General features: G+C 36.6%; 1 protein-coding gene across 12 annotated transcripts in view; it reads right to left on the reverse strand.

The window, feature by feature from the left end:
- Positions 1-7,881: 7,881 nt before the first annotated feature.
- POSTN (periostin) overlaps positions 7,882-27,504 on the reverse strand; it is a 31,587-nt gene continuing 11,964 nt past the window's right edge. The window contains exons 10-24 of one of the 12 annotated variants that reach the window (XM_033052450.1): positions 26,914-27,062; positions 26,305-26,441; positions 25,416-25,546; positions 23,731-23,861; positions 23,462-23,564; positions 23,023-23,090; positions 22,428-22,473; positions 19,534-19,581; positions 16,289-16,384; positions 15,610-15,699; positions 14,356-14,433; positions 13,878-13,958; positions 11,698-11,784; positions 9,604-9,645; positions 7,882-9,091 (exon numbers count right to left, since the gene is read on the reverse strand). In XM_033052450.1, the coding sequence (XP_032908341.1) occupies positions 9,051-9,091; positions 9,604-9,645; positions 11,698-11,784; positions 13,878-13,958; positions 14,356-14,433; positions 15,610-15,699; positions 16,289-16,384; positions 19,534-19,581; positions 22,428-22,473; positions 23,023-23,090; positions 23,462-23,564; positions 23,731-23,861; positions 25,416-25,546; positions 26,305-26,441; positions 26,914-27,062 (1,328 nt within the window). In that variant the 3' untranslated portion in view covers positions 7,882-9,050. The remainder of the gene's footprint in view (positions 9,092-9,603; positions 9,646-11,697; positions 11,785-13,877; positions 13,959-14,355; positions 14,434-15,609; positions 15,700-16,288; positions 16,385-19,533; positions 19,582-22,427; positions 22,474-23,022; positions 23,091-23,461; positions 23,565-23,730; positions 23,862-25,415; positions 25,547-26,304; positions 26,442-26,913; positions 27,063-27,504) is intronic. The other 11 variants (XM_033052452.1, XM_033052455.1, XM_033052454.1 and 8 more) reach the window with 11 other exon arrangements.

Raw genomic sequence — 27,504 nt, forward strand, 5'->3', positions numbered from 1 at the left:
ACAATGACTCTTCCTTTTTTGGGTGAAGAACACTCACTTAGGCTGAGCGAAACAAAGCAAATTCCCAATTTAGAAACATGAAATGTCCCCTGGATCACTCAAGTGTTTTTGTACTTACTGAAAAGGAGACTGAATTCACTGTAGTGAGCTTCTACTCTTGCATAGAAAGCCTTATTGCCAGAAGTTAAAGTGCAGACTTTCTTGTGTTCCAGGGCATCTGTATATGCAGGCTGAGAAAGCCTGGGGTGATTGTACCAGCAGCTGCAGTTCCACCAGCTTGTGGAAATAGAGCATTTTGGGGAATGAATATGTGAACCTATCTGCATATCACTCAAAATTGACATTTTGGCCAACATCAGCATCAGTGCATTTTCAGCTGAGACAGCTTGTGTATTGAGTCTCAACTAGCAACTAACAAAAAACCATAATGATAAGAGCAATCCAAAAAGATTGAGATTGAGATTGATTTTAGAGGAAACATAAATCTTTCCCAAGTGAAGCTTGGGTAAGTAGGTGCACGTTTAGTGATGGGACTTACATCCCATAATATAACCTGCCATGAAGGATGGGATCACAGCCATAGTTTCTACTTCCTTTGCATTTGTTACAGTATTAAACAGCTATCCTGGAAAAAAAATCCCAAACTAAACCAAACTAAACCAAAAAATCAAAAAAGTAAGTTAGGGTAAAGTATTATTCCAGAATTTTCTGTTATTATGTTGGAATATTCCCTGTGTGTGAAGATTGTAGTGGATCATCTGTTTGGTCTCTTTACTAAGTGTCTGGCTGGCTACATTGTGGTGTGTCTGAAAGTATCTCAGTAATCAATCAAGTGAACATCATGTCTTCATCTCTTCTGTTGAGGACTCCTAGGATTCAGGATTCACCTGACTTTAGATCAGGCTGTGGTTACCTAACTTCCGCTGTGTTTGTACATCAAGCTGTGTTTTAACTAACAGCATCCTAGACCATAACCCAGGTGTTCCATTTTGCACATTCGTATTTGAAGGCCAATAACATCTGCAGCTTCATCTACGTGATAACCATAACTGCACACTTTCCTTTCCCTGGATACTGATATACCAAAAACCATAATCTGTCTATTTACTGTAGAGCAGATGACAGGCTTAGGTACCTACCTTTGGTTCAAAGTCCCAGAGGAGAGTGATGGCAATCCAAATCACCCACACTTCAGGACCTCCCACTCACAACTCCATTTGTTGCACTTAGCAAGTGCTGCAAGTGGGACTGTCTCATGTACCAAGCCGCTGACACACTGTGTTTAAAAGTTTTATTCAGATTCAGAATCACAACTCCTTCTCGTTCGACAATTTAATAAATGAGTGGAGAGACAGTACCAAAAGAAAGGAAAAAGATTATGATGTAATCCTGCCGCCACAAAACTGACAAAACTCCCACCAGTGTCTGAAGGGGTAGGCTGTCTCCTGCCAGATTATATCCACCTACTGTCTCTGATGAAACAGCTGCTAAAAACTGTGTTCCAGTGATATATTTTTCATACCTCAAATGAATCTTGCAATGTGACCTTTACATCTGGTACTGGATCGATTAATGAAATACTTCAATTTCAGCCCCGATGAAAGGCTGTGTAGCTGAAAGATTGCTGCAAGTATCACCATTGCCCCCAAAAAAATCTCTTACTTTCCTGTAGATTGTTGAAATGACAAGAATAATAAAAATAAATAGTGGTATCATAGAAGGAAAAGCAAACAAATTTTGGATGTAAATTTTAGCACATTAAATAGTGCAGAGAAATGAACATAGGGATATATGTAACTAGGGAAGACATTTGTTAACTTGATCATGATGTTCTTGTGTGACCTGAGAGTACTTCTATAGTGCAGGGCTTGTGCATGACCTGCCATCACCCTCATGTTCAGGTGAGCCTGGGTCATACAAGGATTTCCTCTCCACACTGTGGTTTCCCTGAGCGGAAGACATGGCGACCAGAGCAGAGCGTGAAGACAGACTGGTTTCTGATAGTGCCTCATCATCCATGAATGAATGAAAAAGAGTCCAGGAATAGACATAGAAAAGGTCTGGTTTTTATCTTCATCATTCATTACTACTTATGTGGTAATTATTCACTGCAAAAATATTTTTAATAACATTCACACAGAAACCACAAAGAGTTAGATCATAACCTCACAATTTGATTATATAGGAGTGTAGAATTTTGGACAAGGAGAAAACAACTTATCCAAAAGAGCTGCTTAGCAAGTGGTCTAGGATCTTAGTGCTGAAAGTGTCAGCATAGGCCATTTTAACGATTTAAATGATTTAATGATTAAAACAGAACTTACCACTGAAATACCTTTTGAGCAGTCCATGATTAATGGCATGGTTGGTTACTTTAGCACTGCTAAGCCACAGGTTCATAGGTAGCATCTGACCCTGCTTATATAAAATTTAGAGGAGCTTTTTTTTTTCACATGGCAGTTCAGAGCAGCTGGTTGCTGTACTAAGCTTATTTAAATCATACTATATACCTGGGCTGCAAATTTTGACATTTGCAGTCAAGTACCCAATTTAAAAATGTGCAAAACTATAGACATGGTAAAATCGTGGTGACTGTTTACATGGCTTATATGGACAGATGAGTCACGCACATTCTGAAGATTTCCATCAAAAAAACTGAAGATGCACATATGGATTATCTTCTGTCTATGATCAGCTAATACAGCCTGATTTTCTCTTGTTATGTCAGTTATCTGTGCTCCTGCTCACAGGTAATTCTGGCTGTGAAACCCTGAGCCTAGGGGCTTTCTGAACTTTGAGACTCAGGGTCTGTGTGCCAAGAGCCAAGAATTGAAATGGTTTCCTGATTCATGGGCACAACCCTGGTATCATGGCTGCCTGTGGATGAAGACTTTGAGACCAGTGAGATTTTCAATGATGAAACTGAAAAGAATGCTGAATTTTATAATTATCAGCTGCAACACTCCTACTGACCTAACTTTACTTGATTCATGAGGAGGGTCAACAATTACACAAAACAGTTCTTTATTGCATGGTGTTGAAAAAATAATTTTGGGACAAGGAGGGAAATACATAGGGACATTTCATAAGAAACCATTCATAAATGCAACTGAGTCTCTAAATAATTTATAGAGGTCTAGTTGGCCTTACTGGAGCAGTGGATTTGGACCAGATGACCTCCAGAGGTCCCACACATCCTGAACTTATATGTCATCATATGATGGCAAAAACAGAAAAAAGTCTCAGACCTATGAGATCATAAAAAAACTAAGTCAAAGTCAGTATTTTGTTCAAAATCAAGATAGTTTTTCAGTTATACAGATGTTTCAGGAAAATATGAGTGAGGGGATTATTGTCACATTAACAGGGATGTTCACCCTTGGTATAGCTAAAACATTTGTCATTTCTGCTGAAGGACTACTTGGTGGAACACATCTGCCTTATTTGATGGCAGGTAAGCCAGGAAGGGGAACAAAATATAGGAAAGTGGCTCTGAAGACAGTATGAGAGAATGCCTGATGGAAGGTACCACTCATCTGGGTAAAGCATTATGGACTGTAATAGTGGGAAACAATCCAGGCTTGGCAAGTACACTGATAACATGATCTAATAAGACTTTACCATCTGTAATGTCTCTGATCTCTAGTTGGAGAAATAACAAGTACACATTTGATATGCAACTGTTTTGTTCCAGACTTGCTTCTGTTTGGATTGTGGCATGACATATCCCTGGCTCATGTTTTTAGAGCCCTTTCTGAGGAATGGAGGTGGAGGAGAGTACATGTTCAGGTATTGTTCCAAAAGAGTTGGTGTTTTTCAACACACATTAAGATTATCTTGGCAATGCTCCTGGGTCTTCTGCAGGCTTGTACAGGAGGCAAGGGTCTTGCAGGGGTTACATGCAATATTCTGGGGTTCTTATGGGATAAGCCCTTCCAAAGACAACCTCATCCATATCCAATTTCATTCAATTGAATTCAAAATTCAAAATAAAAACTCCAAAATAACAGCAATATACTTCTTATTTTAAAAAAGTTCTCTGCCAGCACTCCTCTTTAAAAATTGTACTTACTGTATTTCCTGTCTCTGTCCAGCTGGGATCCAGAAATGAGTTATCCTTCTGCTTTCCCTGGAAAGAACAGACTTTCCCAGTTATGTCTCAACTGCTTTTTTTCTAGGGATGGAGCAAGAGGGCTCAGCAGTCTCCTCACCACTCTATCTTCAACTGCCATACAGGCACTTTGTAATTGTGGTCTTCATAGAAGACAGAAAAAAGTCCTACTAGGTCCTCCAGACAAATGGACCTAGGAGACTGTAGACAGATGGATGTGGGATCTGGATTTACTATGGACCGTGGTGATAGAGTGACGGGCAGGCACCTGAGCTTTGGGGAATTGCAGGGACACTGACAGGCTTAATAGGTCATTTTCTCTATAGTCAGCAAGCTGAAGAGACTGGGGCAAACTTCTGCAAATCATACCCCAAATCACTCCTGTCTATGCCCCTGAAAACTTCCCTGTCTCTTCCCTGTCAGTACTTTTTGCAGTGATGTGTTTTTCTCAATTAAAAAATGTGTTTTAATTCTGTTTAGGATTACAGTCAGATCACATGGCTTCAATGTGCTCCTTACTTAGGCCACATGTTCCACTGGTGAGAAATACAGCTGTTCCATGTGAGAAATACGGCTGTTGGAAAAACTGTTAAGTATTTCACATAGAAAAGCATTAAAATACAATTGGACTAGCAATTAGAGGTATAAATGTCTGCGATCCATCCCAGACATGATTAAAACAGCCCTAAAATGTTTCAGCAGGTGTTATTCTGAAATGAGTTAATATAAAGCAGGCATTCAGAAATCCTACCTACCTTATTAAACATCCAACACACCATGACCATCAGCATGTTCTATTTCTTAGTGGTATATCCCTCAGCAAGTTTTCCAAGGACACAAAGCTGCACAGTGCAGGTGACACAAGAGAAGGATGGGATGCCCTCCAGGGCAACCTGGACAAAGCTTGAGAACCGGGCCCTTGAGAACCTCATGAGATTTAACAAGTTTAAGTGCAAGGACTTCACCTGCATTGGGCACTAGGTGGTAAAAGAAGCTGAGGACAAAGTGATGGTAGTGTGGATAAAGGCTGCATGTGCCACTGGATCTAAGTACACAAGCAAAATCTCTAGCTATGTTTTTACTTAGTAGTATAGATGAAAGTTAAAATCAAAAGTCAAGAAATCAGAGAAGACCAGAGCTGCATCAGATCAGAAAGTGAAGCAAGAATACAACACATGAGGACTGATGAACATTATGATCCAAAGTTTAAGTGCTGATGCCATTCCTCTGACTTGCACATTCTGTGACAGAGATAACTTACGTTTAGCAGGGAAGAAATCCATAAAAGAAAGCTTGATGTCTGTGGTATTTAAAAGAAGCTAGTTAAAACAGTAAGAAAGGAAGAATTTTAATCTAGTGTGACATTAGAAATCAATTAGTATGGTTGTAAAGCAGACTGAAAAGTCCCCTGAATAGAAACTGTTTCTACTTTCCAGTCAATAACATACTGGGCTCCTAATGAGATATTGTCATTCTGATCCTAATTAACTGCACCACACAGAATTATTTTCCCCATATAGAATCTGTAGCTAATTTTCATATTTTGTGTCAGCTCTGAAGCACAAATCCTGTCTATCACTGAATGTTTTAATTCATCTTGGTTAAAAAAAAATAAAACACCGAAGCTAATTTTTTCCATATATTAAAAAAGATTAATGCTATGCTGAAAAACAACCCTTGGCAATACTGAGAGACTTGGATTTTCCTGGGATGCTATAAAAACCATAACTTTGGAGGAAGCGGACACAAAGGAGAAGGTGAACCTTAGAAATCTTCACACTTGGGGTTTATACAGAAGAGGAGGCAAATATTCTATTAATAATAGAACATGAAACCCCGTGCCGTATAAATCTTAGAAAATCCTGAATGATCCTATTACAATTCTTATGATATCACTGGGACTTCTGAAGCTCAGTTCTCAAAGGAATCATTTCTTCTTTGATTTGAGTTGTGCTTAGGCTTTGGTATCCCTACTCAGGCCATCCATCTGGGATTGGTGTTTATCGGTTCTAAGTTTTGGAGAGGAAAATAATTAATTACAATACAAGTGATATCTAAGGACTACTGCCTCCATCCACTATTTTATTAGAATACCTTGTGGGCAAAAAGTGGAATTCTATAATTTAGTTTTGCTTTTCCAGGTCTTTTAAGACATGAATGACATGAAAGGGCATACTAGGTTTGTGTTGGAGATGGTCAGTTGCTTAGCAGATTTTCAGTTGACAAAATGGAAATGGTAAAAAAATCTTTCCTGGCATTTTTTTTCCCAGATTTCACACCATTGTCTTTATAAAGGAATCAAACTAATGATTTTATTTTTCCTAGATAATCTTTCATATTTCATGGTCTTGTAGATTATTTATGTGCACTTTCTGTTAGCAAAACTGAAAGATTTGGCAACATTGCCAGTTCAAAATTCCTCTGCATAAGTTTTCATACAGGATATCAAAGAAAGCAAAAGAAATCCTTTGAGAATTCCATCACCAACTTATCTGGACGTTCCTGTTCATAAATACCTGAGAGACTATAAGGAAACACAAAATAACGTGAAAGCTCTATTCCAACTTGGCTGTATGGTAACCTCCCATTTAATCACATTACATTAATTTAAATTGCTCTGAGGTGGGGGAAATAAATAGGAGAGCAGGAGAAGTTGTTAGTTCTCCAAATTTGCTCTTTGGTAAAAGACTTTGGTAGTTGACACAGAAATGGCTAAACATATGAAAAGCAAATAAAAGAACATGTTGATTTTCTTTCTACATTGGGTTGTGGAAAGATTTTTGTTCAGATAGCTAGGAAAAGTTACTCCACCAAAAAACATGATCATTGTATCTGGGCAGACATCTATGGTGGTCTAAGAAGAGGGATGATGTATCAGGGAACCAAGATTTCATGGAGGAGTGCCCTTTATATATTGTTGTATTTAACTTGTATTATATTTTACTATGGTATTATATATTGCATATTATTAATAGATTATATTGAAGGGTGAAGTATGAAATGTATTTTAGTGAATACCAGGTGCTTTAAAATGTTCTCAAAGCAGAAAACATACCAAAGTTACAGTATGCCACAAATTTGCAAATTTATTCCTAATTGAAAAAGTAAAATCGTCCTACCACAGGATACGTTTTAATCCACTTTTTTGCTACCTTTTACTTTCTTCCCATTTTCTGTCTGCCATTGCCATCCCATTTATTTCCTTATCTCCTAATCTTTTACAAGGAGAGAACACAAACACATTCTTCCCTTAAAACAATCCTGTCATTTAAAATCTTACCTGACTGATAGCTCACGGTAGCACAGCAGTGAAGGAAGAAATTTAAACCAAATGATTTTATGACAATCAAATATCCCTGGGAAAGGTGACAGCTTCACTTCACCTTTTAGATAGTCCTAAGAGCTCTGATGCTGACCTAAAAGCCATCTAGCCCTTTCCAGTGTTAAAAGCTGTACTTCCATTAAAGCACTATCATAGTAGATACTGAGGTTACCTTAGAGACATGTCTGATGGCCCAGTAAGGCTGCACAATTTATCAATCCAGTTCTCAGATAGCTGTGCCGTTCTAGGAGCAGTGTTTAGGGTATTTCATTGTGGAATTAGGGAAAGTTTTTAATTGTTTAAGGAGAGTGATGCAGTTTAAGTCCATTAGCATGTGCTAAGTAAGAAAGGGACTGTGAAGGCATATTTTGCAATTTACAAGTTAGATTAAAAATCTTAAGAATATTTAGAATTTGCTTTGCTATTAAAAGATAGAAATGAAAGCAAACACAGTTCAGCCAAATTCTTTATTGAGTATTTGTTTCAAAACAGAAGCAGAAAAGCATGTTAGACGATGCCTCTGATACTTTGGTCTACAAAATTAAGGAACTTTAAACAGGTTTTTTTCTACTCCATGAATAATTGTCTTTCACCTTCTGTTGATAAAGGCAGACAACTTCTATGAGTACAAAATTAGAGTTATAAAATTGACATAATTTACAGAAAACTCCACATTAGTACCAGACATTAGCGAAGCATGTTTTGATACAAAAGCTTTCAGACCTGGCCCCATTTTTGTAAGACCTTTTTCCATGCTGAGTTAACTGTTTGCATGCATTTTATTTATCACTTTTATAATCAATTTTAATAATCAAAAGACACATTAGGGAAAATGGGAAAACACTTAAAAATCTCAGTATATGTATTGTTATAGGATTCCTTTAATGGAATGTGATTTCTTATAAAGAAGTCAACATGATTTCTAGTACATTGCAAGAAGCTCATAATATTTGCTTTTTTGCTTTTTTCAAGAGCTTCCATTAGCCAAGTTACTAGAAGGCATTTGGATATGCAATATAGGACAAAAAAAACCATGATAGATTTAATATAAGGCATATTTGTTTGCTTAGAAAAGGTAACATTACTGGTATTACGAATTTAAACACACGAGGACTTCTGACTTTTAAAAAGCATACAATACTACTGAACCAAAAGTGCTATGTTAACATCTCATATTTCCTTAGATTACTATAAAAGTCACCTGAGGTGATTTTTTTCCCCTTATATTTCTTATTTAGTGGAAATAATAATAATAATAAAAAAATATTCTCTGTATTGCTCCCTGCTCATTTTTAATCCAATCCTGCAAACACTCACTAACCAGCAGAAGAAGGAATCCTGGTTCTACAGAAGTTTTTGGGCTTCCAGGATCCCACCCTGCATAGTGCTTACTATCAAGAGCAGTAAAAGCACCTCCAATGGACTACTCCTAGTGAGCACCGTGCTGGCAGTGGGTATCTGCAGCTTCACATCTTTTTGTGGATTCATGGTTCAGTTTACATTATGTCACCAAAACAACGTCATTTTCTAATGCTCTCATTTTTTTAAAAAACAAACAGTTCCTCTCAAAGACCATATTGTTAATTTGCAGTTCTGTGAATTCTGTCTTGGCAAGTTTTAAGAATGATCTAGTTTTGTCCTCCTTCTTGCTGCTCCTCCTGCAAAATATGGAAAAAGAACTTTAATTATTACCTATAATTATATATAACATGGTAACACTGTATTTACTTGTGAAACAGACATGTGAAAAGGAAACATGAAGCCTAGTGCTGAACATTTCTCTCTTGTTCTGGCAGCTGTGAAATTAAATTGATCATTAATCAAACTGACATAGATTCTGAGAGTTATAAATCCTGTGGTGAAGAATCCCAGAGTGCTATTCTCCCATATTAAGACTCCAAAGTCAGACTTCACTTTATGACTTCAGAGGGCTTTATTCTCATCTGAAACACTCTCATTCAATAAAGCACATAATATAGGTTGTTTTGAGATATATATAAAAAACAAAATTAGCAATTCCAGATTTTGTTAGAAACTGTTAAAAACAGAAATACAACTTTTTCTATTTAAATCTGTTTTTTAAGAGTGTTTTTTTCCCCTCCTGCCTCTTATGATAACTGAGAATAATATTTGATATGTGCTATGTTGTTTAAGCATGGTTTTTTTCTACCTTGTGTCCTCCTGGATGGTTGTGCTTTCCGTACAGGTGCATCTAGAAAACAGAAACGTTGCAGTCAGAAGTTATTTGCTGAAGCCTTTGAATTAAAACTCATTAGAAATATTGGAAACTCATTGCTGACTTTTGAAGTTTGTTCTTCAAATTTTTCAGTTGGTTACGAATTTTGTTCCAGAAGCATATGGGCTTGATCACCTGAAATATGAATGCTTATAATTCCCACATTTCTCATGAGTATCATTTAAATCCAGTCATCCATTAAATCTTAGTAACATTTAAAAGGTTTTTTTGCATTTTAAACATATGAATTAATCCATTATCCACCCTGATCTTCTACAGATGGTTGCATGATGCAGGCAGGTGTCAGGGCTTTTTGTCTGTGCTCTTCATTCTTCAAACATCATGTGACACTGTCAGTGAAGTACAAGCCCAGGTTAAGGCACAGGACTCAGTCTCAGCTTTTGGCAGTGGATGTCTCCAGGTCTATTGCATTGACATGACTTCAGGAACTGAAAAGCAAAGTGCTTGAAGCCATTACAAGATGTCAGCCACATTTCCAGCTGCGTTTGGGGCTTGATTTGTAACTTCATGAGTTACAAATATGTCCACAGTATCATTCCACATTTAAGGTTCAGCTACTTTTCTCAGGCTTCTGTTTTAAAAGGCGGAGCAGAGCAAGGGCTATTGAATAGGTACCACCCCATTAGATAGATCCTTTTTATTTCACTTATTCAGTGAACCTATGGACATGTTTTCCTTTTTCTTATCAAACCCTGAGACTTTTTTTAACCAGATGTCTCCTCATTGGGATGAAAAACACCTCACAAGCATGAGAAATAGTTCTTTTGTTACTGTCTCAGAAAAGTTACTGCAGTAATTTTCCTTCTTTACAACCATGAAGTACTTGTTTATTCACTTAACAAGCTGCAGCCAGTTCTCTTTTAATCCTGATGTACAGGGTATATAAATGAATAGCCCTGAGATACCTCATTACAGCTGAGACTAAACACTGGGTATCTGCATCACCATGGCAGAAAATTCCAAGCTCTGCACTGCCCTGACAAGGACAGAATATGGTCCATGCAAAGTATGCTTCCCATACTTAGGCACAGTCTGTACAATTATGCTTTCAGATAAGCCTCATGTTTGAAGATCACACCCATCTGTCATTTTCAGGCAATAGGAGACTCTCCAGCATGCCTTTTACTAGTCAGCACTGAAGCTGTACAAACACAACGTATAAACCTTCACTATTTGGCACAGACTTCAAAATTACAGAGGCAGAAACACATTTGTTCAATTTCATTCTCCAAAAGCTGTAATATTTTTTGCTATGTATTCAGTTCAAAGACTGACAGAATAACCTATTCTGCATTATTACAATTAGAACTAGAATTTGAATTAGGAAAAGACATAAACACAAAAGAAGCCCTAAGCAAATTGCTGCTTGACTTTGAATGAATATCATTAAACAGTGGTTGTTAAACTCAAGGAACAAATTGCTGGTATAAAGGCAGAGTGAATTCTATTTGGCTCTTTTTGGACCTTTATTCCATTCTGGTTTTCCAAATCAAGAGCTTTCAACATTTAATAACATGACAAAGGTAGAGAAATTCCAAGACCTTGTGAGATATTTACACAACCCCAGAGGTTATGTTCCCTGCATCCCACCCACTCCTTCACAACGCTGAGAAACTCTGGTGGGAACAGATCACATTTACACTGACAAGAAATAACTCAAAAGCAACTCACGTGGTCTTCTTCTGTATGTGCTGCTTAAAGAAAAGTCAATTCTTTATGGTGCATATTCTTTCAAATGTTTTTCCTAAGCTTTGTGGTTAGGAATTTCCTCTTGTCTACTATGCTTGCCAAATCTTTTCGTTACTTTTAGCCACAAGATAAGCTTCAACATATTTCTTTGCAACATCAGTGAAAGAATTAATTTCCAAAACAACTATAAAACTCTTCTTGCTAAAATGCTGGCTTCAGACCTAATAATTTTAACGAATAGATACTGTAAAACCTCACCTGGAATGATCACTTTGGACAAAGCAGGTCTTAGTGATACTGAATTTTTGACAAACTAACCTTCCAGATGAACTTTCTTGAATTCTCTCTCGATAATCTGTGGCTCTCCCTCAATTACTTTAGTAACCTTGGTGTACTCAGTTCCGGCTATGGTAAGCATCAAAAACAAAGGAGTTAAATCTGACACAGCATTTTTTGTATGCAAGGAGCCCTCCGTGGAAGCAATGTCATTTTTGGGTGTAGGTGGAGCAGGCTACCAGGTCTACTCGTGCCATAAGGCATGTTATCTCTAGGGATGAGTCATTCATTGCAATCTTGGTTTACAGTTTTGCCTCAGCAAAGACTGCTAATTGTTTTAAGCAGTTCTGGATATTTTATGAGCAGAATTAAAGCCCATATGAAATAATTCCTTTATTTAGACAGTGATAATACATTTGTTTGTGACTGTACTCAAATTTAAAAGATTAGGAAATTTTCAGTAAAAAATAATTTTATGTAGACAAGAGGGCCATAAAGAATTATTGCCAACAATGCTAAAGCAGTACGTATATCTGCTTTTATTTGGTTAATTAAGGTATTATCATGGCAGCCAAGGGTAGCTGACTGGATAAATCATGGAAAAGATAGAGAAAAGTCAAATCAAAGTAAAAGACAAATCTGCCTCCTTGGTCCATTCTGTAAAGTGGGATGCTTATACAAACTAACATATAACAGCAGGGGAAATAGCAAGAATTCAAGAGATTATATTGTCTTCTTCAAATTTCTTAGAGAGAAACTGTCTCTTTTCCATGCATCTATATGCTCTAAGATGTATCTCTGCAGATTACACCTATTTAATGTTATACCTCTGTATCTGAAGGTGATTACAAGTATAGTTGTAATTGTTAGATTCTGGCATCAGACCTATCAGTTTGGAACAGTTCTACAACAGTTCTACATCCTGCTCCTTGTTGACTGGTTTAAACCAGTGGAACATAGTTCAATATACAGAGGAATTTTCTTGCTGGAACTTGTAAATTTCCAGCTTTTCTCTTAAATAACAATCTAGAAATAGGCATCTCCAGAGAGCAAATCTTTTCACATAGCCAGGATACTTAGGATAAAATGAAAAATCCTCTGGAAGTTTCTGCCCAACATTATAGGTGGATTCTGGTTTAGGTCTGTAAAACCAAGATTCTGATGTTTGAAAGAGAACAAAGAATTACGGTCAACAGGCGTCACAGCCACATCTTGACTTTTCTCTAAGACTAGCTGTGTTATCAAGTAGCCCATTTAAGTTTGGTAGTCAGCTTTTCAGCTGTTCAGCCATCAGGAAATTTTTTACCTGACTGAAGTTTGCGTCACATCGACACAATACTGATTTTGAAAAATGATGAGATTGAGTTCTATGAGCTCAATGTGGCTGTAAGTTACTTTACTGGTATACAACTTTGTGACTTCCTGAAAAGTGAACATAAAATTAAATGGATTCATTTAGTTTATTTCAAGAGAAGCATCCATCCATATTTTTGAGCTTCTGACTCAAGTTTAACATTTACAAAAAACGTATCACTTAAATTCTTTTTTTTACTCCCCATTGCTATTACAGATAGTTTTTCTAGTCTACATAAAGCAGAGAACATTCCAAATTCATAGATAAAGATTAATTTCGAAAGCAGTTCTTTACTAGTTTTCTACAACTACTGGTTATGTACTGCCAAAAACGTTAGAATTAAGAGAGCAAGAAGGAAAGAAAACCATTCCTTGGAATGCTGTATTTGAAGAGAATTAAAGTTAATGTCTGGATATCCATCACCTGTAAGCCTTTAAAGAAGATGTTAAACATGCCTTTAATTATTAACTTGAGGGCAATGAACATTCATTTCTGAAGAACTGATAAGTAAGATGAATTTGGCTGGTTACAATATGTTCCATTTTATAAGTGTTTTTCAAAGAATTAAATTTGCTAAAAAAATTGAATAAATCTTCATTGCTCCCCTGAGTTTTAATTAGATAACCTTTTAAAGACTGAAAAAACCCAAGTTTTTTTTTTTTTCTGTGATCAATAGCATCAAAATATTGATTGCTCGAACTTTGGTGCTTACTTCCATATCTGGCAGTAGAATACAGTGTTCTATTTTTTCCATTAAAATTCCACTTCTTCTACATCAGTCTTTAAAATGTTGAGTTCAACATATCTGAGAGGGGTTTCAGTTATCATAACCTGTTGCAAAAATGTTAGTTATAATACACTGAATTACCTCCCTGAAGAAGTCTTTTGATTTCTTCATCTTCCAGTAAATGACCATCACCTTCAATAAATTTGGTCACTTTCGTAACCTCTGATAGGATACAGGTTATGACAAAAAAGTTGATTTACAGAAAACATTTGGCAATCCCACAAGAGCATATATAATCCTGTCATAGCATTTAAAAAAATTAAATTTTAAAACTAATGTTATCAAATTCCACATAAACACTGGAAGCATCATATTTTATGACAAACATAGCATGCTGTATATTAGACCCAAGCAGCCTCAGCTCTAGAGCTGACTGAAATATGAAGATCAGAGATTCAAATCAGAATGTTACATTTAGGGGGTTCTGATGTTTAATGTCTGGTAAGATTTTGCAGTACGAATATCATTTTTAAACATGGAATATCCATTCTATAATTACTTAATTTATACACAGAGATATATATTTATTAAATAAATGAAACAAAACAAGCATACTAACCTTCTTCAAGGATTTTCTTTAACTTCTCTTCATTGTCTGCACCCCCTGCAGTAATTCTGGTATATTTTATTTCAGGACCTGTAAAAAAAGTATTATAAGACAGTGGCTTTTTTCAGATATAAGAGGTTTGTCCATTAAATTATTTTTTCCTATATAATACATGTGGTGATTCCATGGTTAACATGCTGTAATCTGCTTGCATGATAACTTTATTTTTTACCATTTCCAAAATTAAACTGAAAGAACATTAGTTAGAACTAGCTGGGAAAGTAATTAGGCAAATTTATCATTATTAATTACCTGCTTACATTCTTAAAGTAAGACACATTTTTAAACGTTGTATTTGATTTTTTATTTCTGTCTTTCTGAAATGCCTTCGGTTGAATTTCAATTTTTTCTAAATAAACTGAAAATTAGAACTTACAGCTAAGTCAATATATTGCTATAACAGTGTCTTTTCCTTCCCACCTCTCTAGCAGACAGAATTTTAATGGTAGCATTCAAACTGATATTTAAGCAAGGTGATCAAAAGGTGTCAATCAAGAAGTCCATATATCACATATTATGCTTAAATATCCCTCACTCCACTTATAAATTTCTAGGCTACTTAAAGAAAGAGCTCTGTAATAGGTCAAACACAATTGAAATTGGCAAAGGAATTTGGGAGCTTTCGTGTGGGAAAATCAAGGCATGCAGATGCATATTGATTTTATCTTACATTAGCAGTATCCAAGTGTCTAACTTGTGGATGCCAGATAAAGCCCCTACCTTACAGAGAAATAGAGATCTTTTTATGAAATGGCTGTCAAAAGAGCCTGGGATGACATGCAAAAGTAGGCATCTACACATTAAACATCTATGTTTTGTAAAATCAAACCTTCCTGGAGATTTATAATCCAGAAGTTCAGAAAAAAAGGTTTCCTTGTAAAGCAAGACAGTACAAAAACGCAGTAAGAGCAGTCTCATTCTGAAATGGTAGCAAGAAACTTGCAAAAGGAGACACTTAGCAAATATATGAAAATAAAATCTAAAAAAAAGAAGAAAAATTTTCATAGTTTTACATGCTGTTAAAATATTTCCATTTATGTACATGTGTGTAGGACACATGGCCAGCCTTACAGAAACAGTGGGAGGTATTAGGGAAAATTAATCTGTCAAGGAAATGCAGTTTAGGCCTAGGACAGAACTTAAGATATGTTACTATTGTATGGAAAGGTGGACTTTACTTAGAATTAATATCTCAGCTTAATTTACCTTGAATAATTCTTTCTTCTGTTACTTTTTTCTCTGTCACTTCCACAGGTCGACCATCAATGATTTTGGTGTATGTTTTAATAATTGGTTCTACAAGGATTTTTAAATTCAAGGCATTAATCAAGTGATGAACTTTCAAGTGTTCTTTTTGAGATATGGAAACTGACTGATGCACAGAAGGAAATACCGTCGAATATTTTACAAAAAATGAAAATGTTCTGAGATCAGGAACTAAATCTACTCAAAATTTAGGATGATTGCATGATTTTTTCCTTTAAAACCATCCTGTATGTGAACATCTCAATGCCCTAAGCAAAGAGAAGGCAAGGTTTACCTCTCTTTCTGACAAAATTGCATTTTAATCACAGAATCACATACTAGATATCTGATTGCAAGACAGCAATAAGCAAATAATTCTTGACTGAGACATGTTATGTCAGCATGCAGAGTATTTCTAAACTGTCTTGACTGCAGCTATGGAACACAACTAGGGAAAAAAACCCCTAAATTTTTGAAATGCATGAGAATTAAAAAGTATATGATGTAATAAAATTGCAGCACTTCACAAAGGTATTATTAAAAACAGAACAGCTGTCTAACACAAATCACCTAGATAAAGTATAAACTGATGGGGAACAGTGAACACTAATACAAATTGAGTTGCTGAAAGCATACCAACCTCCATGAATCACTTTAGTTATTGTCTCCCCTTCCCTGACTATTTTGAACTCAGGCTCCCCTTCAATTAATTTAGTGAGCTGTGTGATAGATTGGTCTGTGACATAAGAAAGAAAACAACACGTTACAAATAGTCTTAAAATGCTTATAGTATTCCATGTGGGGCAGATGGAGCTTGTGTTTTCTCCCCCTACTCTAGATAAACCAGATGAATGTAATAGAGGACTGTTTAAATCTGAGAGGTTATGTAAGTGTTTATATAAGTCTTGTGTTTCCTCACACAAGATCTTATATATAGATCCTATAGTACACTTACTCTTTATAATTTATTTATTTATGTATTTATTTAGTGTATATGCTATTTTTAACATTTGTTGACAAGTTCCAGGCAATAAACCAGATCCTCAGCAATATAAAGGAAGGCTTTTTCTATATATACTGGTAAGAGGAGTACTCTGCATCTTTGCGGAAGTCTAACAGTTGTTGCTCCACTAGTGATCATCATCCTACATAGTAAGAGCTTTTCTTTTAAAAATTATTTTTATTGTTTGTTCCTTTGGACATTCTTTTATTTGGTGTTTTGGAGTTTCTTTTATTTCTTGCTTTGAGATATTTTACGTGGCTTTTTTTCTTTCCTTTGTATTTAAGATTTGGCCAGTAGTTAATCAATTGAAAAAAAAAAAGGTCAAACTTCTGAGATAAGTTGGAATGGCTGTAAGGATATTTATCAACATTACTAGCTATCATTATCATGAGTGAGGTCATCTTGATTACACTGATCCAAATGTATCTCTGTCTGACATGTTAAAGCAGGAGATACTATATAAATTAGGAACACACCATCAATTGCCAGTAATAATATGGTTCTTCTCTAATGAGTGCTGTGGGACTCCTTCTACTTAAGAAACTTCTGTAAAACAAACTTTCTTTATTCCTTATTCAGAGACAAAAACTTAGCATAATCCATCTTTTTACTTTCCTTAAAATCCCTTAAATATCTTCACATGAATTCTTGTAGAAGTTGATTGTGCACTGATTTTTTTTCCATAAGTACTGATCAGGATTTAACAACAGCTTTTAAAGATGTGTGCCTCCTGTTAATTGTTGAAAAGAGTCAATTTAGGTTACCTTCAATAATAAATACAAAAATATTTTGTTCTTTTTTTTCCAGTAGCAAATGATTGCATAAATTAGAATTCAGAGGTAAATAATTCATTTATTTCCTGCAAATGAGATGTTAGGACAGACTCACAAAGATACCCTATTATTATAGACCTCTATTAACCTACTCTGTGTTCTAAACAGTTGAACTAGCCATCACTTTTTTTATTTTCAACAACATGAATTAATGAAAAAATTTAGAAATATTTTAAAGAAAATATCTCAGAAGACTCATTTCCTTGCTCTGTTTTAAACTCAGAGGAATTTTTTGTATGGTGAGAATTCATTAAATACCAATTTACATTGGTACAAGTGATGAATAGAAATGAAATAATATAAAAGTTGTATTTATGAATGTCTATAAATGCTTTATTTTTACAGTTCTCCTTGACTGTACCTTTTCATGTGATAGATACAGCAGATGTGTGCAAACCCAAAGGGTAAAGCCACAGCCAGCTGTATTGCCTAGTCTAGGATCAATCCTTTGAATATTTTATCTGTTAAGGTTTGGGTTTCAGTAGGATTTAATTCTTTTTATGTGTTCAAAATTTTAGATCCCATTCATGCCCAGGAACAAAAAAATGGAATCACAACAGAAACAGAAAACAGTAAGACAGGAAAAGGCACACATGCCCCTCTAGACTTGATGGGGAGAGATGCAATTTTTTTTTAGTGGAAATTGCCCTTGCATCATGATCCAGTAGAACTCCCTGACAAAAATAAACATTTAACTTTGCCAGTTTTATGTACAGAGTGTTGTGGATTTATGTGGTTCTGATGGCATCTGCGACTCACTACTGTTACTGAGAAAGCTCAGAAGTGACAGAATTGGTTCTATTTGGTCTATATCTGAATCAAGAATCAGCAGAAAGGCTGCACTCACCAGAGACCATTCCCTGGAGAATGTCCCAAAGCAGAAATACAATACTGGGAATGGAAAGGAGTAGCCCTTCAATACTCTCTAACTTTTTTTTCCTCTATATGGTGAATAAAATTTAGTTCTACATTTGACTATATGAGTGATCAGACATTTAATTTGTTCTTTAAAAGAAAATTTTATTACAGTTAATTTTCAACTTCTAAACATCCTGTAAATCACCTGAACTATATACTCTGTCTCTGGGTTTCACAGAGCAGAAGAGCTACTTTCAGAGAATTATTCATCCTCACCATAGGAAGATTTTTAAAATAGCTTGGACGAACTACCACATGAAATAATCCATCCATTTATATTGCACAATGGATCTGATTTAATGATGGAGACTAGACAACAAAGATCAGCATATATGTTAATGGCCTCTATCCTAAATGGGATGAAGCACAAACAAGTTCCTGAAAAAGTAAATATTTGTCACTTCTTCTGGAAGGAAGTCCTCCCAGAAACACTGATTAAGCAGTCTGGAGAAAATTCTTTGCATGACATTTTTAAATGCCTTTTTCACTTGAGATAAAACAAATTTTCTTTCAGCATTTTCATTTCAATGGGAAGCTGGATCTCATCAGCTTTACTTAAGTTATAAATCAGAAGGTATTTTAACAGTCCCATCCACACATTTTTTCTCTTTAGTCCCACCACTAATCCTGAAGTCATGCTTCTGTATGGAGAAATTTTTAAAAAGCCAAAGATTGGGTAGATATCATTTTCAGGCATCCAACAGATATTGGTAGTTAGAACTGATTGAAAATTATAGAAAAATGAACCCATTCTTTAAAATTCAAAGTATAAGAAACATATCTAGTTTTAAATATCTATTTTTTTTTAAAGAAAAGGAAATATCTTAATTGAAAAAAGAAGGTGATAAAATAAATGGTTTGAAAAAAGATGATTTAAGCTATTTTTAAATACTCATAGAAAAAGGATAAAACTCATTTGGGGAGAAAAAATACCCGTGGATGATCTTTTATTACAAAATATTTCAGTCAGTTCTAATTGCAATATTTGTATCTTTGCTTTTCCAGCAAAGTGCTTAGCATACTGGAGTTGCTAGGTATAAAATGCATCCTGTTAAAGAAATATATTCAATATATATTCTGAATATGTATATGAACATATGCAGAAATATATATACCACGGGCCTCATTTACCTTCCTTTGTGATGATAGGCTGGACGTTGCTTTCAATTATGTTAATTTCTGAAAATATAGAAAATGGAATATACAGTGCATTCCATTCTTACAATTTGTTTGAGGCAATGATGTTAGGTTTAGTCTCTTCATAAAGATGTGGATAAAATCATAGATATTAATGAGTGGAATAGCAACTCAAAGGGATCTGGAGTATGAATCTTTGTTCGGGTTATGAAATGGTGATCCACCCAGGTCACCTGCAGACAGAATCTGCTGATCTGGTATTTGCCTTTGAGCCTTATGAAGCCCATGGCTCATGGTACCCATGATGATGTATAACAGAGAAGGCTTGTACAATTACCCACACAAAGTTTTGCACAATTCCCTGACTTGTCTCACACCTGATTATTGCCCTTTTCATCAGGGACACACAGGAAACCTTCTGGCATTCAGAACTACAGATAGATTATCGTGGAAAATATGCCCTTGGGAGAACAAGTTGTCCCTCTACACCCAGGACAGACTCAAGTATTCCTTGAACACCTCTGCTAGTGATTTGACTCAGCTATCCACTGGAGGAGCCCACACTAATAGAGGTTCCGGCCTTCCTAGTCTTTCATTCAACTAAATCTACAGGTACTGCTTTCTAGATGTCCACATTGATCTCTCTAGCCTAGTTTTTATAGGCATTGTTTCTTGTGCTACTCTCACTGGCCATAAGAAGTAGAATCATAGAAGATCTCAAGTTGGAAGAAATGCACAGAGATCAAGTCCAACTCCTTCCTTCTCAAAGGACTACCTAAACCTAAGCTATGCGACCAAGGGTGTTGTCCAGAGGCTCCTTGAACTTTTCCAGGCCTTGCTGCTATGACCACATTCCTGAGGAGCTTGTTCCAGTGACCAACCACCCTTTGGGTAAAAAACTAATATCCCATCTGGACTTTCCCAAAGCAGCTTCATTCCATTCCCTCGCGTCCAGTCACTGGTCACCGTAAAGCAGACCAGCACACCTCCTCCACCGCCCTTTTTGGGGAAGGCATGGGTTGCAGTGGGGTCACTGCTCAGCAATGAGGTCACCCCTCAGCCTTCTCTTATCCAAAAAAAAACAAGTCGAGTGACCTCATCAGCTCCTCATAAGTCTTGACCTCAAGACCTTTCACCATCTTGGTTGACCTTCTCTGGACTCTGGGCTCAAAGCTGGCTGCCAAAACTGCCCCCAGGACTTGAGGTGAGGTCGCCCCAGCTCAGAGCAGAGCAGGACAATCCCCTCCTTTGCCCGGCTGTGATGCTGTGCCTGATGCACCCCAGGACACAGGTGGCTATTTTGGCTGATAGGGTACTGTTGACTCATATTCAACTTGTCGTTAAGGTGAATTACTCCGTTTTTTGTTCCAAGGGTTTTTTAACTTCTCCATGTCCATTCCCAATTTTCAAAAGTCTGAGCTGAGGGTTAGAACTCCATCAGAATTTAATAATTTGTCTAAATTCATATTGCCTCACAAAGTCACAGCAGGATCTTTTTCTTCTAACAGCTTTTTCAACACATACAGTAATTTCACGAATACAAGCCGCACCATTTTGACTAAGATTTTGCTCCCAAACCGGAAATGCGTCTTATACTCAGGAGTGGCTAATATGTGAATAATTTTCTGACATTTACAACCTCAGAAGTGCCAGCCAGGGTGCCAAGCACCTGCCAGTAAAAGCCGGCATTTCGTGATTGTTACAAATTGTTACTCTGTTGTGCTGCGGGTGAAGCCTGGCTCCCTGCAGGCAGCACGGGAGGCGGGGAGACAGGTGGGAGAGCTCTCTCCTTCCCTCCTCTGCCGCAGCCAGGGGGAGAGACGGAGGGGCCCCGTGCCGCCATTGCTGCAGCTCGGGGAGGTGGCGGGGGCCCCGTGCCGCCATCGCTGCGGCTTGGGGAGGAGACGGGGTGCTCTGTCCCTGCCCACCTCTGCGGGAGCAGGGGGGGCTCCATCCCTGCCTGCCACCACGGGGCAGCGCCAGGCCAGGGCGAGCAAGCCCAGAGGCGGCGGCCGGCCCCGAGCAGCCCCGCCGAGTGGCAGCACCAGGCTGGGCCACCTGGCCCTGTCGGCAGCCCCGAGCGGGCCGAGCCTGCACAGCCTTAGCTGAGCCAGTAAACCCCGCCCTGCCGCTGTTCTGTTACTAATTGGCAACTTTGTTGCACGCGGGTCCTCACTGCGAACGACAGAGTGACTTATACTCGGGTGCGGCTTATTTATGGATAAAGAACGAAATATTTGCCAACACCCAGAGATGCGGCTTATACTCAGTGCGGCTTGTATTCGTGAAATTACTGTACTCTATATTCAGAAATCAAATGCAAACCCTGAGAAAGGCTGCAAGAGCGCTAAAAGGGGTATTTTTTTACATTTACTCCCTAAAGAGAAAATATTCTGAACAACTGTCTCCCATTCAAACCTCATATTTGCACATATGGGAAACAGGGACAAGAGGTACACTCTGTCCCTCTGGAAATATTTATGGAAAAGGAAGTTTTTCAGTGCACAGTCAATGCTGCATCTTGGAGAGTGAGTACAGAACAATGCTGCATCTTAGAGAGACAACTCTGCTATGCACCAAGCACTGAACCTTGGCTAAACACTGAAAACCAATCTTTTCCATATGTATCTTGTCTACCCCAAGAGCTTGAACAGCTTATTTCAGGGTTACTTTCCAGTCACACATCTGGAAAGGAAAAAATACAGTAGCACAGCAGCCAGAAACATTCTACTTTGAGTCTTTCTCTTCCTTTACTTCATTGGCACATCTTACTTTCCCAGAAACTGCTTTCTTCTTTATTGAAAAAGAGATGTACAATTCCAAATTGGAATTGGCACCACTTAAAAAGCAATATACAACACATCTGGAAGTATTTAAAATTAACTTACTGTAAAATGTCAGTGGAATCTCTTGGAAGGTACTGTCACGAACAAACTATAAAAACAGAAAAGCAATTTATTTAAAAATTTTTAAAAGTAGCACTTGCCTTATAGTTTCCTAGTGAGTGTGGGTAGGATTCACTGCTTCATTGACCTAAAAGTTATGTGATGCTATTTGTCTAGGTTCTGTCATTCATTGTTGAGGGAGAATCTAATCTCAAGCTGAGATAGACAAGGATGCCTACTTTTCTTCACAAGCTATTGATGCTTCTGGTTTTAATGGCACAAGTCACTTGGTATTTTTTTTCAATTAAGTGATCTGTTTTCTAAGAGTGATAAAGTGAACTGAAGAGCAGATTTGGGTCAATTTCAATGAAGTTATCCAAATGCAAATATTCTACAATTGTTTGGCATTGAAAAACATAACTGTTGAGTACAGGGTATCATTCATGATTATATTTGAGTAACTGAGAGCTATTAAATGTGTTGTCTGCTGAAGAAAGAAAGAAAGAAAGAAAGGACCAGAGAATCACCTATGACTTATAACGTGCTCAGTTTCACAGATCCTGCCAGAAAGACAGAGGGATAAGTACTGAAAGATTACCTTAATTTGAATGTATTTAATCAACTTCTTCAGTATTGCGAGCAGCTGATCATTTCCAACAGGCAGTTCTGAAAAAGAAGCAGACATATAAGAGGAAATATGCAACTGTGTGCATTTTACTTTGATTTACGGTGATCAGGAAATACAATAATTCTCAAATCCCCCCACAAGCATGTACTCAATATATTATTCCATATCAGCAGAAAAGCTAGTCTTTGGCTAGTCTTGTCTTTCATATACTTCACTTTCATAAAATTTCAAAATCGTGCCAAGTTTTCAGGCAAGGTTCTTCCAAAAAATAAGCTTTGAGGCAAATTTTCCCTTTCAAATTCCACACAGGAATTGTATCTTTAAATTAATTAACTTTTTGAACTTATTGCAGTTATATAGCATGTAAACAGATTTAAAAGAGTAGGTACAAATTTCATGAAATAGTCACCAGCTGGATATAGGAGTTTGTCAATGATGTGAATGACACCATTTGTTGCCATGAGATCAGATTCTCTTGATTTCAGTTCATTAACCAGAAGAGTATCATTCACCTGGCAAAGGATCAAAAGAGAACCCAAGTTATGAGAGACATTAGAAAACAACCCCAAACCTTATTATAACATTTGGAGAAGTGCATGCCAGTCTATAATGCGGATAGACATGGAATATCAAATCTCTGTTACAAGGCTATAGCAGGGAGACATTTCTATACTTAACTGTTTTCAAGTAGAGTTTGCCTCCTTGGATGGTTTTAAGAATATTGGTTACACCAGGCTCAAAGCCACTTCCAATGAAAACTCCTTGTGTCAAGTGGTAAAGAAGAATATTCCTGAGAGCATTTTTGTCTCCTATGTAAAAATAAAAGAGTAGGAATAAAAATTAAATGGCAGGAGATAGTTATTTGTGGGAATTATATGGATTCACATAGACTTGAACTAGAATGAAAAATAACATGTAGGAAAACACCACTAACACATACAATTTGAAGTCGTTAAAATTATTACAAAGGGAAAAATCCCAACTATATGCCAAAAAGGTGGTCAGAACATAATCACAAAGGTCCTATGAGAAATCTTCTACAGAAGAACATAGAAGGGATCAATGGAGCAGTTGGAAATTCTGGGTTTATCTGTTGTTACAGAGGACAAGTAGCAACTTGAAGAAGTTGGGAAAGGGGAAAGCCACTCTATTTTAGGGATGTTTTCCATATTTCAGAGTTCAACATTCATATGAGGGACAAAAAGAAAAAAGAAATCCGGTATTTTCAAGATTGTCTTAAAATAGAAGTGTATCCTCTATCCCAAGTTAATATCCTGATAGAGGTCTCTGGGTCTATTGAGGGGGAGTCCTAGGTGGGCTGCAGAAAAACCATAACATCCCCAGGAGATAGCATACCAAGCAGAGAAGATTTAAAACACATCTGACATTACATGGAATATTGGTCATTCTAAGTTTAATACTAGAATCACATGCTGATATTAGAAGTTATTAGGAGTTCCGACCTTGATGAAACTGCAGTGAGAATCTTATCTGGTCATATTATTTTCCTGATGTCTCTCTCAGTGAACATTTTCCTTTTTTCCCCTGTATTTTGTTCTATTCACTGATACTATTGCAATTTACTTCACTACTGAGATGTAATTAAAAGATCTTTTTCTGCCTAGTAAAATTAGCACTGATATTTTGTGACTGGGTCATGTATAGATTCCATTAATTTACATTAAAAACCTAAACATGGACACTCCAAAGATTTTTGCACTAATTATCAGATTACCTTTCTAACTATGCTACTGCAGTTACTGGTTAAAATGATTTCTTCTTACAGATGAACAAAGCATTTCTTTTTACTTGCTTAAAAAGTTATATACTTAAAACTTTAATATTTATGGAGAAAGAAACATAAAAACTTAAAAGAAAACCAAAACAGAATTTGAGAAAGTAATGTGGCACAAAAAAGAAAAAAACAAACCTGCTGTAAAAATATTATGCAGGCCAAGGAAAGCATTAAGTAACTGAGTCACAGTGATAGAAAAATTGGTGCTTAAAGCCCCTTGAAAAGCAGAAGAGCAAATAAAATTGTATTGTTAACTACCAAATTATTCCAATATGGCACTGGCCTTGGAAAACTTCAAGTTCTGAATTGAAGACAAAAATAATAGCAGGAAGTTGCGCTGTGGAATAAGATATTGAAGAGTGAAATTTAAATTTAAAAATCAGGTTGGAGATTTTTTCCAAAAAGACATTTTCTCTATGCTCAAGAAGGAAATGATTTAGGGGAGTCCTTTGAACTGCTCTATGCAAAATGTAAACTGCTTCAGCAGAAAGCTTTTGTGTGAGAGGTGCATTAGTCTCCAATCAATTTTGCTTTGCTTATAATTCCAGTTTTTTTAAATGTTACTTACTTATCAGTATGTCCTTGTCATCATCAGTCAAACCTTTAAAGGCATCATTAGTTGGGACAAAGAGAGTCCACTGTCCAGGCTGTGACAGAAGATCATCCAAATCTGCAGCTTTCACCAGACTGAGGAAAATGCTGTTTACAACAGACAAACCACAAGTACAGTTTTTTTCAAATGTGGTAACAATAACCTGGGTCCAGGTACTTAGTTTCCCCATTTCTGATAGTGTTCCAATTTTCAAACACTTTCTGTGTTTCCCAGAAATAAAGATAGTAGAAGAAGAAAATGACCAAAAAAAAAAGGAAAACACAGTCCTAAAAGTAGCAGACAGAGGAAAAAGTATTTGAAAAAAACCTTTTGTCAGCCTGAATCAGAGCAGGATTCATCAAATAAAATTCCCTGCAGATCAAACAGATAAAAGGAGGATGAAAAAATAGTTCTTGCTCTAGGATTATTGAGATAGTTGCAGGAAAGAGACAGAAATAAGTACTGAAAAGGTATGCAGATCTTCTGCACCCATATGGAATTGTACCACTCATTAGTTAAAACTCCAGAGTCTATTGCATTTATAGCACTGGATGTATCATTCAATTCCTACTGTCCTTTTACTCTTCTCATTCCAGCATCTTACAACCCTTTGTGCCATAAAAAAACCATTCTGTGGAAGTGTGGAAGCCTTTTCAGCACACAGCTGGAGATCACCTTTTGTTCCCCCACATTTTTTTCCTTTTATGTTATTTGTGTAGGTAATAAACCCTTCTCTGCCATCCCTGCTCTCAAAACCCCAACAACCCACACACTCACAGGCCAAAACTTTTTTTCAGAGCAGCTGTGCTGTATATACAGTTTCTTTCTGCAGGAAAATCTCAGTTCTGTCAGTATCGCTCCTCACCTAAAACGCTTATCATTCCTCAGCATTTCATGCAACGTCTTTTCTGCTGGATTGATGATCTGTCTGAAGACATGAATAAAACCATTTCTTCCTTCTTTGCTTCCTCTGACCATGCATGAATTTTCAATACATACAGCCTTATTGAAAGAGAAACAAGTTTAGCTGTTTACACAGTGTTAAAAATAACAACCATATCTATTTCCTGCAGTCAATTTGTGTCTTCTTGCAGGAAATTTGGCATTGCTTGAGAAAGCTTGAAATAGCAAAATCTAGCAATATCATGGTGCAAATATTTTTTAGCTTGATTTTTTTGTGTGTGCTTTGCTTTTGAGAATGTTCTTAATTAGTTCTAAAATCAAGCTTTAAAACTTTGCAATTAACTGAGCACCCAATTTGAAATTCTGTTGTATTTTCCCAAAGAGCTCTCCATGCAAACAAAACTCAAATTGAGAAAGATCAGATTTTAATTTTTTGCTATCTTAAAAGTTTAAGGATCTTTTGCTGGATATTCATAATGGTAAATGTTGGGGGTTTCATTCAGCTTTGCCTTTTGTTGACTCTCCATTTTCATAGTTGGATGCATATTTTTAGAAAGACTCATCCACTTACTGTGCGATACACGAAGACTCTAAGTAGTTTTCCTCCAATTGTTTCCAGCTCTTGTCCATTGTACAGTTCATTAAGCCCAACTTTCACTTTTATGATATGATTCTGCAGGATTGTTCTAAGAAGACGTTGATCCAGCCTTAAGGTGTCATCTACAAAGCCATTTAGATATTAATATCTAGTAATTTATACTGCAAATTTTTATTCAAATAAAGTTAAAAGAGTTTGGAAATACTGAATCTTTCTTTGAAATGCTTGAGTTAAAGTGTGTACAGGTCTGTGGATACAGAAAGCGAATTGTTCTGACTGTTTCTCAAATTCAGTCAAGAACTTTTGTCACAATGTGATAGTTTGTATTAGCAAATCAAAACCACTACATACAACCATGATTAATTACTATAACTAATATGTCTGATGATTGATATGTGGGCCTACTCCATCTTGAATTACTGATGTAGTATGTATTAGAACTAGTCCTTTCTACACAGGCACCTAAAAACTAGCTAAATTTGGTTCCAAGGTAGTGAGACAACACTAATACTTTGAGAAAAGGCAAGATGTCCAAGAGGTCACCTCTGTTTTACAGTATATTTA

This window comes from Catharus ustulatus, chromosome 2 (genome assembly GCF_009819885.2).
Source record: "Catharus ustulatus isolate bCatUst1 chromosome 2, bCatUst1.pri.v2, whole genome shotgun sequence".
Classification (NCBI taxonomy): domain Eukaryota; kingdom Metazoa; phylum Chordata; class Aves; order Passeriformes; family Turdidae; genus Catharus; species Catharus ustulatus.